The sequence below is a fragment of the Gekko japonicus genome, unplaced genomic scaffold (assembly GCF_001447785.1).
Source record: "Gekko japonicus isolate JY-2015 unplaced genomic scaffold, Gekko_japonicus_V1.1 scaffold80, whole genome shotgun sequence".
Classification (NCBI taxonomy): domain Eukaryota; kingdom Metazoa; phylum Chordata; class Lepidosauria; order Squamata; family Gekkonidae; genus Gekko; species Gekko japonicus.
The window spans coordinates 1,106,760-1,120,983 of NW_015168047.1; the positions used below are offsets into that span (position 1 = coordinate 1,106,760).

General features: G+C 44.4%; 1 protein-coding gene across 1 annotated transcript in view; it reads left to right on the forward strand.

Annotated features, from left to right (window-relative positions):
* Positions 1-14,224, forward strand: part of PRTFDC1 (phosphoribosyl transferase domain containing 1) — a 62,720-nt gene continuing 48,496 nt past the window's right edge. Inside the window, exons 1-3 of the mRNA XM_015414295.1 lie at positions 1-110; positions 3,825-3,931; positions 7,425-7,608. Coding sequence (XP_015269781.1) covers positions 39-110; positions 3,825-3,931; positions 7,425-7,608 — 363 coding nt within the window. The 5' untranslated portion in view covers positions 1-38. The remainder of the gene's footprint in view (positions 111-3,824; positions 3,932-7,424; positions 7,609-14,224) is intronic.

Below are 14,224 nucleotides of genomic sequence, written 5' to 3' on the forward strand. Positions count from 1 at the left end.
CCTCTCCCTCCGAGGCTCTGGCCAGCCCCTTTCGGAAGATGGCCGAGTGGAACAGCAGGATTCGCTCCGCAGAGGCGGCGGCGCCGGGACGCAGCAGCCGAGGGGTCGTGGTAAATGGGAAAAAAATCCCCCTCCCGTAGTCAGCAGCTGGTGCAAAGCCCGGCTCTCAGCCACCCAGCTCGGCCACTCTCCTTGCCTCCTTCCTCGGGTCCACTCCCCCCTTCCATCACTGTTTTAGAAGATTACCTGTATTAGGTCCCGTCCCCCACCCCGCCCGCGCAAAAACAAATTACGCCTGAATTGAAGCGGGTTTAGTCTCTGAATGTGCAGGTTTTACCCCACTTAATATGGATGACGTACCGCCTTAACATTCTTTAACACCTTTGGTACCACGCAAAGCAGTAAAAAATGGTGGATTGTTCCCCCGCCCCCGCTTTCTTCATTGCATGCTTATCTGCACGGATTCTGATCTGTGGTGCTGCCTGGATTCCGGGGGTGGCGTTGGCATTAATGTTCATATGAATGAACGCAAAGAATACAAGAGTTTGGTCATTCCTGAAGCCACATTCCTATCTATGATCTTATCCCATTTTAGGGTTGCTTACCTGGTTTCTTGTCAGAGGCCTGTGCACTTTAAACAGTCACAGGGCAGGCAGAACTTTCTTCTAGCCCTGAATTTCCAGGCTTGTGGGAAAGTTACAGATGTTTGCTTTCTAATTCTCACACAGTTGTTAAAACGTTTGGTGGGATGATGGCGCTACCATCTAATCCCAAACATCCTGTGCCTCATACACAAATCACACCTTCCTCTTTGCTTGTAAGTTGTCTGGATGAGCTGTGGGGTTCCCTACTCACAGTTACAAATACCCGTTACCTTCACCCAGGATTGTTCCTTCTGGGAAGGGCAACACAGTCTCCCTTTTGGTAGACAAAGGGTAGACAAGGTGATTACAAAAAGTGTTCAGGCACAGTGCCTTGTGCTGTCTTGTAACAGTAGGCTGCTTTCAATGCAAAGGTATCTTGTTCGCATCACAGGTAGTGATCTTCGCTAGCATTAAAACACACGGTCTGGGAGTCCAGTGTCTCCAGAAATGCATTTCAGAAAAATATCATATGGTCTACTCACTTTCCCCCTCTCCCAAATGACTCCTTCCAACAGCACTTTCCTGCCCTGTGTCTCATGCTTGCTTCTCTTGGGCTGTCTTGTCCCTATGAGGTTAGGATGATTTATTTATTTTTAAATTTATTATTGAATTTCTATCCTGTCCTCCCCCCACATAGCAGGGCTCAGGGTGGGTTACATAAAAAATATACAATAAGCAATAGTTTAACTGTTAAAACATAATTACAAATATACAAAACTAAACCAGATGGCGATCAGCACAATTTATAAGTTCTTGTAGTAGAAATGCACACTAAGACCAGTTCTGTGCAATAGAACAAACCGCGGGCAGCAGCACAAAATAGGTGGTGCTGGGCAGGGGAGGCCAGTGTAATAGGACATCTGCCACCTCAGCTGTAGACCTGGCGGAACATCTCTGTTTTACAGGCCCTGCAGAACTCTACCGAGTCCTGCAGGGCCCTGATCTCACTTGGGGGAGAATTCCACCAGGCCGGAGCCAGAGCTAAGCGAATATCCTTTGGGTCAGGGACCACCAGCAGATGTTGATCGGCAGAGCGTAAAGCTCGTTGGGGGGCATACACAATGTTCTGCGTAATTTATTTTCATTATTTTATACTGTAAGACTCCCTTAGTCAACTGGGGAGAGACCAAGGTGCAGTGGCAGAGCACACAGTTCATAGGCAGGAAGCCCTAGGTTCCATCCCAAGTATATCCAGTTGCAGGATCTCCAACAGCAGATGCCTCTACCTGAGCCACCTTGGAGAGTGGCAGCCAGCTGGGCTACAGAACACTGACCTAGATGGTCAGATTTAGTAGAAGGCAGCTGCCTGTGAAATGTGGAAAGGATCTTACAGGATCTGCTATAAAATCATAAGAGATAGTAGATGTCTGAGGCAGTGTGGGGGTGCTCCTGGACCTGTTGGATAAGTGGACCAGGTGGCAGCAGTGGCCAGGGGTGCCTTTCAAGCAGCTTCGGCTGATGAGCCGGCTGTGGCCCTTCCAGGACAGAAAGGATCTTGCCACTGTGATGTGTGCCCTGGTAACATCTAGATTAGATTCCTACAATGCATTCTACGTGGGGCCATCCTTGAAGACCCAAAAGGGAATTAGATAAACATATGGAGCAGAGATCCATCAGTGGCTATTAGCCACAAGGTATAGATAGGAACTCTTAGGCTGGGGCAAGTGATGCTCTGTATTCTTGGTGCTTGGGTGGGGGGGCAACAGTGGGAGGGCTTCTAGTGTCCTGGCCCCACTGCTGGGCCTCCTGATGGCACCTGGTATTTTTGGCCACTTTTTTCCTTTTGACACTCAAGCATCATTAAGTGTCTGCCTTTCCTAAAGCAAATCTTAACCAACCACAGTGTGTCATAGTGTGCTTAGCTATGCAATACCAAGCTGGGCAAAGTGCCTGTATTTCCCAGAGGGACTAGATCTTCAGTCTTTAACTGAATAGCCCAGCTGATGAAACAGAAATCTTCAGAAAGCACAGGAATGTTTACTCTTATACAGACTTTTATGAGAGCCCCTCTCAAACGTTATCACCTTTATCAGATTACCAGCATGTTATGATTTGCTGCCCACAATGGCAGAACAACAGTTTCTTTTTAATTCTTTTTAATTCTTGTACACTGCAAGTCACAGCTGTGGATGTTGCTTACCTATGGAGAATGTTGTGCCTGCTTTTAAAATAGGACTAATTGCTTCTGCGTATATTCCCCAGCAATTTTTTTTTTATACTAATCAGTTCACTTGTGTGCTTCATGCAAGTAGAAGTTATTGTTGCTTTGTGTTGCCTTTCTTCCTAACAGCATGGAAGTGTGGCATGAGATTCTATAGCCCCTTCTGGTTTGTTTTTCTGTCATCATGCCATTACAAACAAAGTGGTACTCTAACCACAAACTTTTGCCCAGATGGACAGCATGAAACAGTTTCTGCTAGCATCTTTTTATAAAAGCTGCTCTCAGGAAATGTGGCCAAGGCCGGATGCTCTAGTGTGAATTTAGATGGATTTAGAGCCGAGTATGTAATGCTGGAGGGCCAGAAGGTTTCCCTGTTCTTGCTAAAATGCCAGAAAGCATAGGAATCTCCAGTTATCCTCAATGGGATGTTCTGGTTCCCTTCTGTGGAAGGTGACGTGGGTGAGAAGGGAATGTGTGAAGTCCACATCTTACTCAAGTAGAATCCCAAGGGAAAATGTAGCCATGTTCACATGTTACAGTGAGCCCACCTATGTCCTACCTGTATGTGAATACATCTGTTTGGAAGAAAGAATCACCACATGTTTGCTCAGGAGGCCTGAACCTGGATAAATGTTGGTTTTGTAGCATGTGTTGACTGTAACATGAGAATTACTCAGTGCGCATACAAAGGACATCCAAGTTTGTACTGTACACATATTGTACATGCATCAGTGTGACAGAGACAGAAAGATTTTCTTATATTCCGACACATATTGTACATGCATCAGTGTGAGAGAGACAGAGACAGAAAGATTTTCTTATATTCCTTTCTTTTTAAAAAATCAATTTATGTAATTTCCCAGTCTCTAGACTTCATTTAAAGGATTTGGAAATGATCAAGTGCCTGGATTATTTTGCCTCTTATCAAACCTTTTGCCAGCAGTTGTTAAAACCATGCAATGCAGCAATAACTTTGTCCTGCAAGTAGAGATTTCTAATGTAGTTTATCTAATTTACAGATTTCAGATGATTGGCCAGGATATAGCTTGGATCTCTTTACATATCCACAGCACTATTATGGGGATCTTGACTATGTGCTCATTCCACATGGGATCATTGTGGACAGGTGAGATTCTGTGAATGTGCCCCATGTCATAGCTAAATGTTTTGTGTCTCCAATGCAGGAAGCACCTTATAAATTTGATGGCAGGAATAAATCCATCCCTGGCCCAGCAAAATAACAGCATGCCTGTTAAAACAGTGGCAATCCTATTTAGGCCATAATCTTCACCAGAGCTATTTGTATATGAGTTGTGTATAAGTTCAACTGAAACCAGCAAGATAAACTCCCAAAGACTTGTAACTAAGACTGAGATGTTGGATACCCACCATATGAATTTCAGTCTAATGAACTGTGGGAAGAACTTTGCTTTGCTTGTTAACAAGGTGTTCAAGGTCAAATTCCTCTTCTCACTCTTTTTACTGAAGGAGCAGGGATGTTGTTCTTTTTGTAGCTAGTGTAGCTTGTTTGGATAAGATAGCCACCACATTTTTTAGTGGAACAGTTGTCATTCTGGGTGAAGCCAACACTGAGCTGTGTGTTATCAGAACTGAAACAGTGAATTTGTGAACTTAGTTGATGTTCGATAGTTTCACAAGCGATGGCAGGAAGGGGTTCTCCCCCCAGTTATGTAACTTAATTTCTTTACATTTACATTTCGCCCCCTCATCTGCAGAGGTCAGTATTGCATTCATAGCCAAAAATCTGGTGAATTAGCCTAGGGGTAGAGGGACTGGTTCAGTTGATGTGTAATGCCATCATTTTCGTTCTGTACGAGTGGTGCTTGGGTTCACGTGTTGCCTTCATCCTCTCTCTGTGTGCTGTGATCTCACCATTCCACTGTTTTACACTTCCCTTCTAGAATAACTTTGGAAAGCTGGGCACGTTTAGCCTGGAGAGGAAATGACTGAGAGGTGATATGATAACCATCTTCAAGTACTTGAAGGGCTGTCATATAGAGGATGGTGCGGAGTTGTTTTCTGTTGCCCCAGAAGGTCGGACCAGAACCAACGGGTTGAAATTAAATCAAAAGAGCTTTCGGCTAAACATTAGGAAGAACTTCCTGACAGTTTGAGTGGTTCCTGAGTGAAAGGGCTTCCTTGGGAGGTTGGTGGGCTCTCCTCCGTTGGAGGTTTTTAAACAGAGGCTAGATGGCCATCTGACAGCAATGCTGATTCTGTGAACTTAGGCAGACCATGAGAAGAGAGGGGCCAGGAAGCAATCAGTGCTTAGTTCTTGTGGCCCTTTTTTACACACCCAGGGAAATGCCACTTTGGGGTCAGGAAGCAATTTTTCTCCAGGCCAGTTTGGCCAGGGAGCCTGGAGGTTTCTTGTCACCTTCTGGACATGGAACAGGGGTCACTGGAGGTGTGGGTGGGGGGAGGTATTTGTGAATTTCCTGCATTGTGTGGGGGATTGGACTAGATGACCCTGAAGATCCCTTCCAACTCTACGATTCTGTGGTTCTCCCCATGTTTTCCATTTTTAGTTTGAAAGGCAAACACATCATGAAATTTGTTTCAGAGTGTTGCCATTCTGGTCTGCAGTAGAATAGCAAGATTCAAGTCCAGTAGAAGCCTTAAGATTTTCGGGGTAGAAGCTTTGGAGAGTCAGAGCTCCCTTATCTCCGCTATCTGATGAAGGGAGCTTTGATTCTTGACCAATAATCTTGTTGGTCTTTTAAGTGCTACTGGACTTTATAGCGAAATTTGTAACAGCTTGTTGGTTTGTGAAACCTGAAAGAAGGGAGGAAATCACGGTACAAGTGAGAGAGAGGATGGAATGCACAAAGCTCGAAGCTCCTTCACATTATCTCAGATCGTCATATGAACCATCCCCGCTGTGGCTTTCCAGAGCTGTGCTGCTGAGCAGGGGATTGAACTGACGTTCCTGCTTTTCTCCAAATACAGCCCCTTGAGTGTCTGCTGCACCCTCCAGAGTCTCTTTAAGTATAAATGCAAACCTAATGTCTGTTTCAGTGTTCCCCCTAAGCTGAGTTAGTGTGAGCTAGCTCACAGTTTTTTAGCCTCCAGCTCACACATTTTTGTCTCAGCTCAGGAAGGATGTCTCCAGAGCAAACTGATGTATGCAGGAGCCAAATCGCTCGCTCACAGCTTTACACAGCTCACAAAGTAGAATTTTTTGCTCAAAAGACTCCACAGTTTAGAGGGAGCATTGGTCTGTTTTATATTCCAGGCTTTTGGAGAATAACTTATTAAATTTTTTAAAATTAATTTTGAAAAGCTCTGACAAACCATGCCCCTGCTGACAGTCAGCTAGGGGAGTGTGCTCTGATACGCTGTGTCACCAGGAATCACACACTCAAATGCTGAATCACGCACTCAAATGATGAATCACACACTCAAATGCTTCCTATCAGAGATGATTTGAATTTTAATACAGAAATGGCCCGAGGGCCAAAATGTCACCTGGAATAACTCTAGGTGCTGAATGGGAATGCTCAGAATAGTAACGAGTGTGAGGGGAAAAGGAAGATATCTGAAAGATGCTGTTTAATTCTTTCTGCTTTAAAAATAACATGTTGGGGGTGTCACTGCTCTCTGACCAAATAATCCACATATTTTAAATGTCGGAAAGTGCAGGTTAAAAAAGGCTTCATTTTGATAGAGCAATGCTAAAATCCTAGTGCACACTTTTCTCGTTAATTCCAGGCTACTTCTGATGTTGTAGTTTAATCTTGCGAAAATGCTTGTAAGGGAGAAACTACGGAATTCCTACGTACCCAGTGCAATCCTAAACAGAGAGGATTTAGTGGATTTAGAAGGGTGTAACTCCACTAAGAGGGGCCGCGGTGGCTCAGTGGTTAAGACGCTGGAAGGTCTAGTAGTTCAGCAGTTTGAGACCCGAGTGCTGCATGACTGAGTGAGCTCCCATCTCTGGTCCCAGCTCCTGCCAACCTAGCAGTTCGAAAGCAAGAAATGGCAAGTAGATAAATAGGTACGGCTTCGGCGGGAAGGTAACAGAGTTCCGTGTGCCTCGGCATTTAGTAATGCCGGCCACATGACCATGAAAAAGTCTTCAGACAGTGCTGACTCTTCAGCTTGGAAACGGAGATGAGCACTGCACCCCTAGAGTCGGATTCAACTGGCTTTCGAGCAAGAGAAACCTTTACCCTTTACTTTAACTCCGTGACTGTGTTTTTAAAAGGCTAGGCTGATTAGATGTGGGAACTGCACTGAACGTCTCAGGAGCTTTTATTTTCTGATATAGGCCTTGCATCTTTGGCTAGTTTCTGCCTAATCCAAGGAGTTTGTGCATGAGGAACTGTACCAGAATGTTGATGCTGAGATGCTTCTGAATGCTGCTGTGTTCTGTCCTCAATGCATTACTGTCAGTGGAATGTGCATTTGGTTGCACTTTCAGTTGCGCACGTCACCCTGCATCCAGGTGCTGCTAGTCATGCATAGACATCTTGGTTATGCACAAGCAGAGCTCTATCACAGTGCATATGTGTTTCATTCTTTTGTGTTGTGCTTTAGGATGCTTGCATTGCAAAACCTGAGCCTTACCATATATTTGTCCTTAATTTTTGCTTTAGGATAGAACGTTTGGCCAAAGATATCATGCAAGATATTGGATACAATGACATTGTGGTTCTCTGTGTACTTAAAGGTGGCTACAAATTCTGTGCTGACCTTGTGGAACATATTAAGAATCTCAGTAGAAATTCAGAAAAGTTCATCTCCATGAAAGTTGACTTTGTCAGACTGAAAAGTTACTGTGTAAGTAATGAATTTGCTTTTTTTTTGTCACATATGATTTTGGTGACAGCATTTAAAATTTGTACACACAGGGATTTATTTTGATGCAAAGGGTATCAGGGTACACTGTTACAAACATTTTCTGTGAGTGTCGATTAATAAACCAAGGGTGTGATAGCTTTTCTCCTTTCATAAAGAGAGCATTTATTTTGGAAACTGTGATATTAAACTTAAGATCATGCTGATTTAATAGGATCTTAAAATCTGTGGTATTGTAGACTGACCTGTTTGACACAGAATAGCAGAAATACAGCCAATCAAAATAGGGGGGGTTTAAAGCCAGGGGAAAAAAATACTGTTCCCAGAGATGCTTGGGTCAGTTTGACCTATTGAAACATCTTTAAGCATGCCACATAGTTGTACCCTAAACCGAAGCCAGAGTTACCCAGCCAGCGTCCAAAGGAAGTGTAAGATTAGTATCACAAGTCCAGAGATACTTTTGAAACTGCCCCCCCCCCCCATAGCATCCTCCACTCCAGCTCTGCAGAACAAATGGCTGTTGAAACTGGTGGGGATTTCAAAAGTGGTTTATCATGTGACACGTGGGTTCACAGCTGTTCAAAGAAAAAAATGTGAAACATCCCATCAGACTAGCACAGCCCCCTGTCTTTTGGACCCTGGCTGCTTTTTAACAGTGGAAAATATTATCTACAAAGGAGCAAAATGTCCAGACCTTTCTAGACGTTTCTTTGCCTCTGTTGTGCAGGAGATGTGAAGCTCTCCTGCTTAACTGAAGAACGCAGCTTGTTTTCCTGCAAACCACATGGTGATGAAGGGCAGGTGTTCAGTTTCTGTACCATTCTCGGTATTGACACGCTGAATTGAAGCAGAACTGATGATTGTATTGGATTGTCTCTAAGAACTCTTCATCTGGTTTGCGTGTTGGGTGTCTGACTACACATCTTGCTTTCGTTTTTCTGTTTCCCCCCCCCCCCATTCAATCTTAATATTTTCTTCGCAGTTTTCTTTTCTTCTGTAAAATTTGACTTCCTTTCATTCCCGGGCGGTGGGCTTTCTTGCACCGTTTATTTTTCTCTCTCCTAGCTTCCCCCTACTAACTGTTTCCTGTTTCTCTCTTCCTTAAGGGAGCCCTGCTGCTTTGCGCCCCCTTTATGCAGCTGGGCTCTGTCTCTCTCTCCAATTGTTTGTCTCCAAGAGCCGTGTCCAAGTCATGTAAACACTGGTGAGATTCTGGTGCGTTCTCTTGCTTCCAAGTTCAGCATTCATGGCTCAGGTTAGTTCATCAGAGGTGATATAAGTGGAAGGGGAGGCTTCTGGGCTCGACTGCTGGGGAAAGTTCCTTGCTTTTTATTCCTGTCCGAAGAAAAGCTTTATTTGGCAGCTCAGAAGCAGTTAGTAGATCCTGATTACGGGTTTTTTTGCTGTTGGAAGGTGCCCTCTTCGGAAGAAGGGGTCAGGAAACAATTTGGGCTGATTTCTCTCTCCCCGTGCTGATTGGCATGCTTTCTTGAGGGGTCCACTGACCTCCCGAAGGTCAGGATTTGGAGGGGCTGGAGAGGCAGAATGGAGGCTGGAAATTTCCCATCCATGAGCAGTGCTGCGTTAGCATAGCATAGGAATGGCTTGTGGGAGGGGCGTTCTACCAGAGTTGGCAGAAAATTTCAAGCGTTTTTCTCAAAATCGAAAAATGTCTGTTTTCAAGCTGCCTCACTGATATTCTACATGCACTTGGCTCAGTAGGTAATGAATCAAAGGGTACCTATTAGGTCTCCTGGCGATCTGGGAATGGGATTACAATACAATTCCTGTATTTGCAGCATGTGTCAGTGCATCTGTTGATACGACAGCCCCACTCTTTGGTAAGTATTGAGTACTGCAGAAGAAACTATACTGGTTTTACATCCAAAATGACGGGCTCAAATGAAGTTCCGCTGCGATAGCAACAGGTTTTCAGGTACATAAACTTGTAGGCTCTATTAAGACATAACAGCAAGCTTGTTTGTCATTACAGGAATGAGACTTGGCATTCCTTGGGCTCATATCTTCCTCACCCCTTGTGTGCAGCTTGAGTATTGGAAACATCATGGGTATCCAGCAGACTAGTTTGTCATAGTATCCAAATCTGACAAAATGACATGCCCTGGTTTATCCTCTAGCCTATTCCAAACTGTGGTTTAATCCTGGTTTGTTTAAAGAAAACTGTTTTGCCAGGATAATAAAAAGTGATTCCTTTTGGGAAACCAGAACATTTTTGATATCTGAGCGAGGCTCATTCTGGTGATGGCAAACCATGGTTTATCGTTGGTCTGTATCTAACCAAATTAAAGAAATATAAGGGTACTTAAATTTCCTTAAGGGAGGGACTGTGATTTCTGCTGATTTCCTTCCTGTCACTGCAGACTCCCTACTAGGGTGTTGATTGTCCCAGTTACAAAATTTCAGTGGGCTACAGCTGTATGTATCAGCAGAAATTGCCGTTACCTTAAGAGAACGTACAGGTACTGACCTTTCCTAAATATGCAGGCCACCATGTCTGAAGGCTGCCATAGTTAAAGATGAATGTGTTCTGAGGAAAAGAAGTGAAAGCAGACAAGGAAAAAATATTGAGCAGAAATTCTGTTGGCCGTTCCTTAACTGTTCTTGAATGCGAAGGAAGGAGCTATCCTGCTGCGTGCTGCTTTGAGAAGATGTTGAGTGATTCAAAGTGGGCAGGGGTAGGAAAAAATATTTGTTAATGAACATATATTAATTAAAACTTAACTTACTAAGGAATGTCGGGTTTGTTTTTCAGACTTTCTCCTACTGCAGCCTTAGCAGAATCTAGTATTACTGTGATAAGAGCCAATTCATTTTGATTCTAGCCTGAACTATCGAAAGCCCCATTTCTGTGCTGTAAATCTATAGATTCATAGAGTTGGGGCCTCCAGGGTCATCTAATCCGACCCCCTGAACAATTCAGCTTATGTTCTCTTTGAGGAAGCGATGTAGAAATTTCCCTTGAAAGAACGGCGAGTGGTTGTGGGGCTTTCTCTTCGCTGTACTGGCTCGCCCACCCTCTGCCGTCTCAGATGGGTTTGAGCCAGCCTGCCGCCCTCAAAATGGGAAGGAGAAGGGGGTTCAGGCACCCTGGTCCTCCTCCTTCACTTCAGGTGAGCATGCTTGTGCCCTCTTTCCCGCTCTGGCCCTGTGAGCTCCACCCAGTTTTCCTTCTCTGGCCTGGCTTGGAAGTCTCCCTTATATATCACCCTTGGCCCCACCCCCTGGACATTGGCTCCAATCAAGGTTTGGCCCCACTACTACCAGGAAGTATTAAAAGGAGAGTGGATACCCACTCAGGCCTTTCTGTGCTTTTGTCTCCCTTTTGGACTTTAAAATATCAAGCCCAGCCTCCTTTCTCCATCTTTTCCTTATGCTGGCCATTTCTGGCTGCCGGCCTCCATCCCTACAGGCCTCCTCTCTAGCAGTGGTGATGACCGCTATCTGGTTGGGGTCTGTCACAGCCTGTCCTGGTGGGCTGGCAGCCCTAGGTTCCCTGTTGCCTCTCTCTCTGGGTCAGGTCCCTCAGGGCACTGGGTTGTTTGTAGGGTGGGAGCTAACTGGGGGATGGGAGCCAGTCCTGCACAGTGGTGAAAGTTTCAGCAAGCACTTCCAGGGCTGCTGAGGAGGCATGAAGGGCCTTTGGACTGGGGCAAGTCATGTGAATAGGTTTTTATATGATATTTAGGTTGCATCTCTGAGGAAGAATATTTGTCTGGAAGCCTACAGTGGTTGTCAGTAGCGCTGACCTTCTCTGCATGGAATTTCCCTTCCCAAAAGTTGTTGTTTTTTTTAGTAGGATGAAGATATTTTGTTAAATTCATTTGTGTGTAACATGTAGTCAGTGCCTCCCTAGGCTTAATTAGGCAATGGTCTTCAGCTCATGGGCTGGGGCCTGCAAGCAGGACATGAGTTCCTATAGAGCTGCCAGTTTTGTTGCGTTTTGGAAGGACCCACATGCACAGAAAGCAATGATCTCAATGCCTCCTGCCTCTCTTGGCAAGTGCATTCAAAGGAGCAGTAGAATGGTGAGAGGAAGTGGTAACTGACTCTAACATTTCGCTTGTTCCTCCTTATGGTATACCTTCTAGTGCTTAGGAAGTGTTTCCTGTCCCGCTCTGTCATGGTCTTGTGTTCACAGTCCTGACCATGACCTTGTGAAGTCACAGCTTTGCCCCACTTCCTGTCACATGATTTTGCCAACATGTAGTTTCCTGTTGTATGCTTGCCACTTAGCAAGTTGCATGCCCATTGTTTGGAAGACTGAAGATCACTGATTTAGGGGAAAGTGAAGGTTTTGTCTGGTGTTAACACTGGGCAGCTTCGTTAACACAGCTTGTTAATATAATTCTGTACTATTCTGAATGTCTCTAGTTTAATCCACTGCTCTCTGGAAGAAGCTGTGAGGCAGTGCAACCACTGGGAAAATTCCGATGGGAATAACTTTTGTGTCAGCCCCATTGGATGAATGGAAGCTCGGTACTTTTCTTGTATAGCTTTTATTCCTTTCACTGGAACTTGAGCAAGAGACAGCCTCACTGGATTTTGTCCATTGCCTATCGCCCCATAAACATTTGGGTACTAAAAAAGAAACTTCTCAAAATCGGAAATTGTTGTAATAATAACCTCAATGTGCTTGGCTATTTTTGACAGCTATTCATTTTATTTCTGAAGCAGGGAAACAGGCAGTTCCATGTTTTTCAATAGGCTCTTATATCTAGAATATTTAACACTGGTTGATTACAGGCTTGAAAATAGCACTTTCAGCTGCTGTTATCAAAAAAGTAATTCTCTGTTCCTCCCTGCTTTATGGGAAATCATCAAAAGAAAGTTAGTTTGCTGATGCCTACATCATGTGAGGAGTTTAAAAGGTTATGTGGCTTGCTCTTTTAATCCTTTGAAATTCATCAAAATTATTTATGGTACTAGGAACGTAACTAATTTTAAAAATGTGATACCCCCTCCCTGAATAACAATCCGGACACAGTAGGCATATTGATATGCGGACCCAGCAGAATACATTGATGTTATCTGTTTGCTTTTTCTGCATTAAGTTATTGGAAATTTTATTTTATAATAGTTCATTCTCAGTGCTGTTGCCACAAACATCTGTGTGCCAAAACACTGCATACGGACAACAGTGCTATCATTGTTATTTATCACAAAGCGGAATGCTTTTAAGGAATCTGATGCCCTTTGGTAAGGAATTCCAGTCAAATTTACATATTGGAAATGTACAGGACATGATGACATCTGAGGCTTTATTAAACTTTTGTGCCAAACCAGAGACCTGAAAGATAAAGGTTAGTTCAACAAACCCAAATGACTCAAATCAATATGAGAAATTCCGCCTGTTCTTTGGACTCCTTCCTGTGACTCTCCATCACCAAGTCTATAATGGCCCTTTGTCTGTCTTCTCTCTTCCTGCCAATGGCCCTGCATTTCCTACTGTCAGTAGATTTTGCCTGAGTTTTGTTCCACTTTCTCCTTGGGCAGCAACTCCCTGCCTGGGACTTTCTCCAAGGCCTCTCTCCATCCCGTCCAGGATTCCTTTAATTGGTGCCTCTTGATCTGCATCTTATATTACTTCCTACCTTTGACCCTTCCCCCCCCCAGCCACCATGAGTCCTGGCCCTCTTCCTACGCAACAGTCCTATTGCTTTCAAGTCAACATGCATAGGATCAGGGTGTTATAGGATTTCCCTCCCACACCCACCAGCACTCTTGAGAAGCGGATGCTGTGGCTAAGAATGTCTGTCCTCGTGGACAGAACTAATTACTTCCTACTGGGAGACCATCCATGGTTCCTTCCTGGCATGGAAGCTCTCCAAGGAACACTTGATCGCTGTTGGGCTGCTAATTTATAAACGTGGTGGTGTTCATTTGGAATGGGACAAAAGTGAACTGCATAGGCTTGAGAACATTTCCCATGCTAAGTAACCACAATAAAAGCAGATCAGAAGCAGCTCTCTAACAAATGCGGACTAAGGAAGCTCCCCTTCCATGTCACTTGACTTAATTCAGTACAGTCGGGAAAAATTGTTCTTGTTAGGCTCACTGAACACAGCCATACCCAGGGAGGCTGCTTATCCCATGTTGTTAGTTATCTGCACCCATTTGGCATGGGAAATAGAGCTCATGATCTTCCCTGTTTACAAAAAAAGCTTCTAGCCCTTGGGTTAAAAAAGAGAGATTCCTATTATTCAATGGTTAAAGGGTTTTCTTCAAGAAACAGCCAGGGTTCGAGCATTCTGTTCTTTGTGCTTTCATATCTGTGGCTGAAGTGGTGATTTGTGCTGTCTTCATTCACAGTATGTGGTCCTGGATTAATTACAGATTGGCGCCGGCCTGATGGAATGCATTCCTGTAAACCCAGAGGCCAGTGTTTTGCACTGATTTTAAGATGCACTTTAGAAGGAGAGGGAGGGCTGGCAGGAGGGCATGAAAAGCCAGTCAGCACAGAATTTGGCCCATTGCTGCAGGCTCTGGCCCGCGGGACTTGGCAAATAAACCTGCCTTTTGCTAGGAGCTGCTTGAACAGCAGAAATAATCCATGGAGGACTCTTTAGCATGTAGGGAA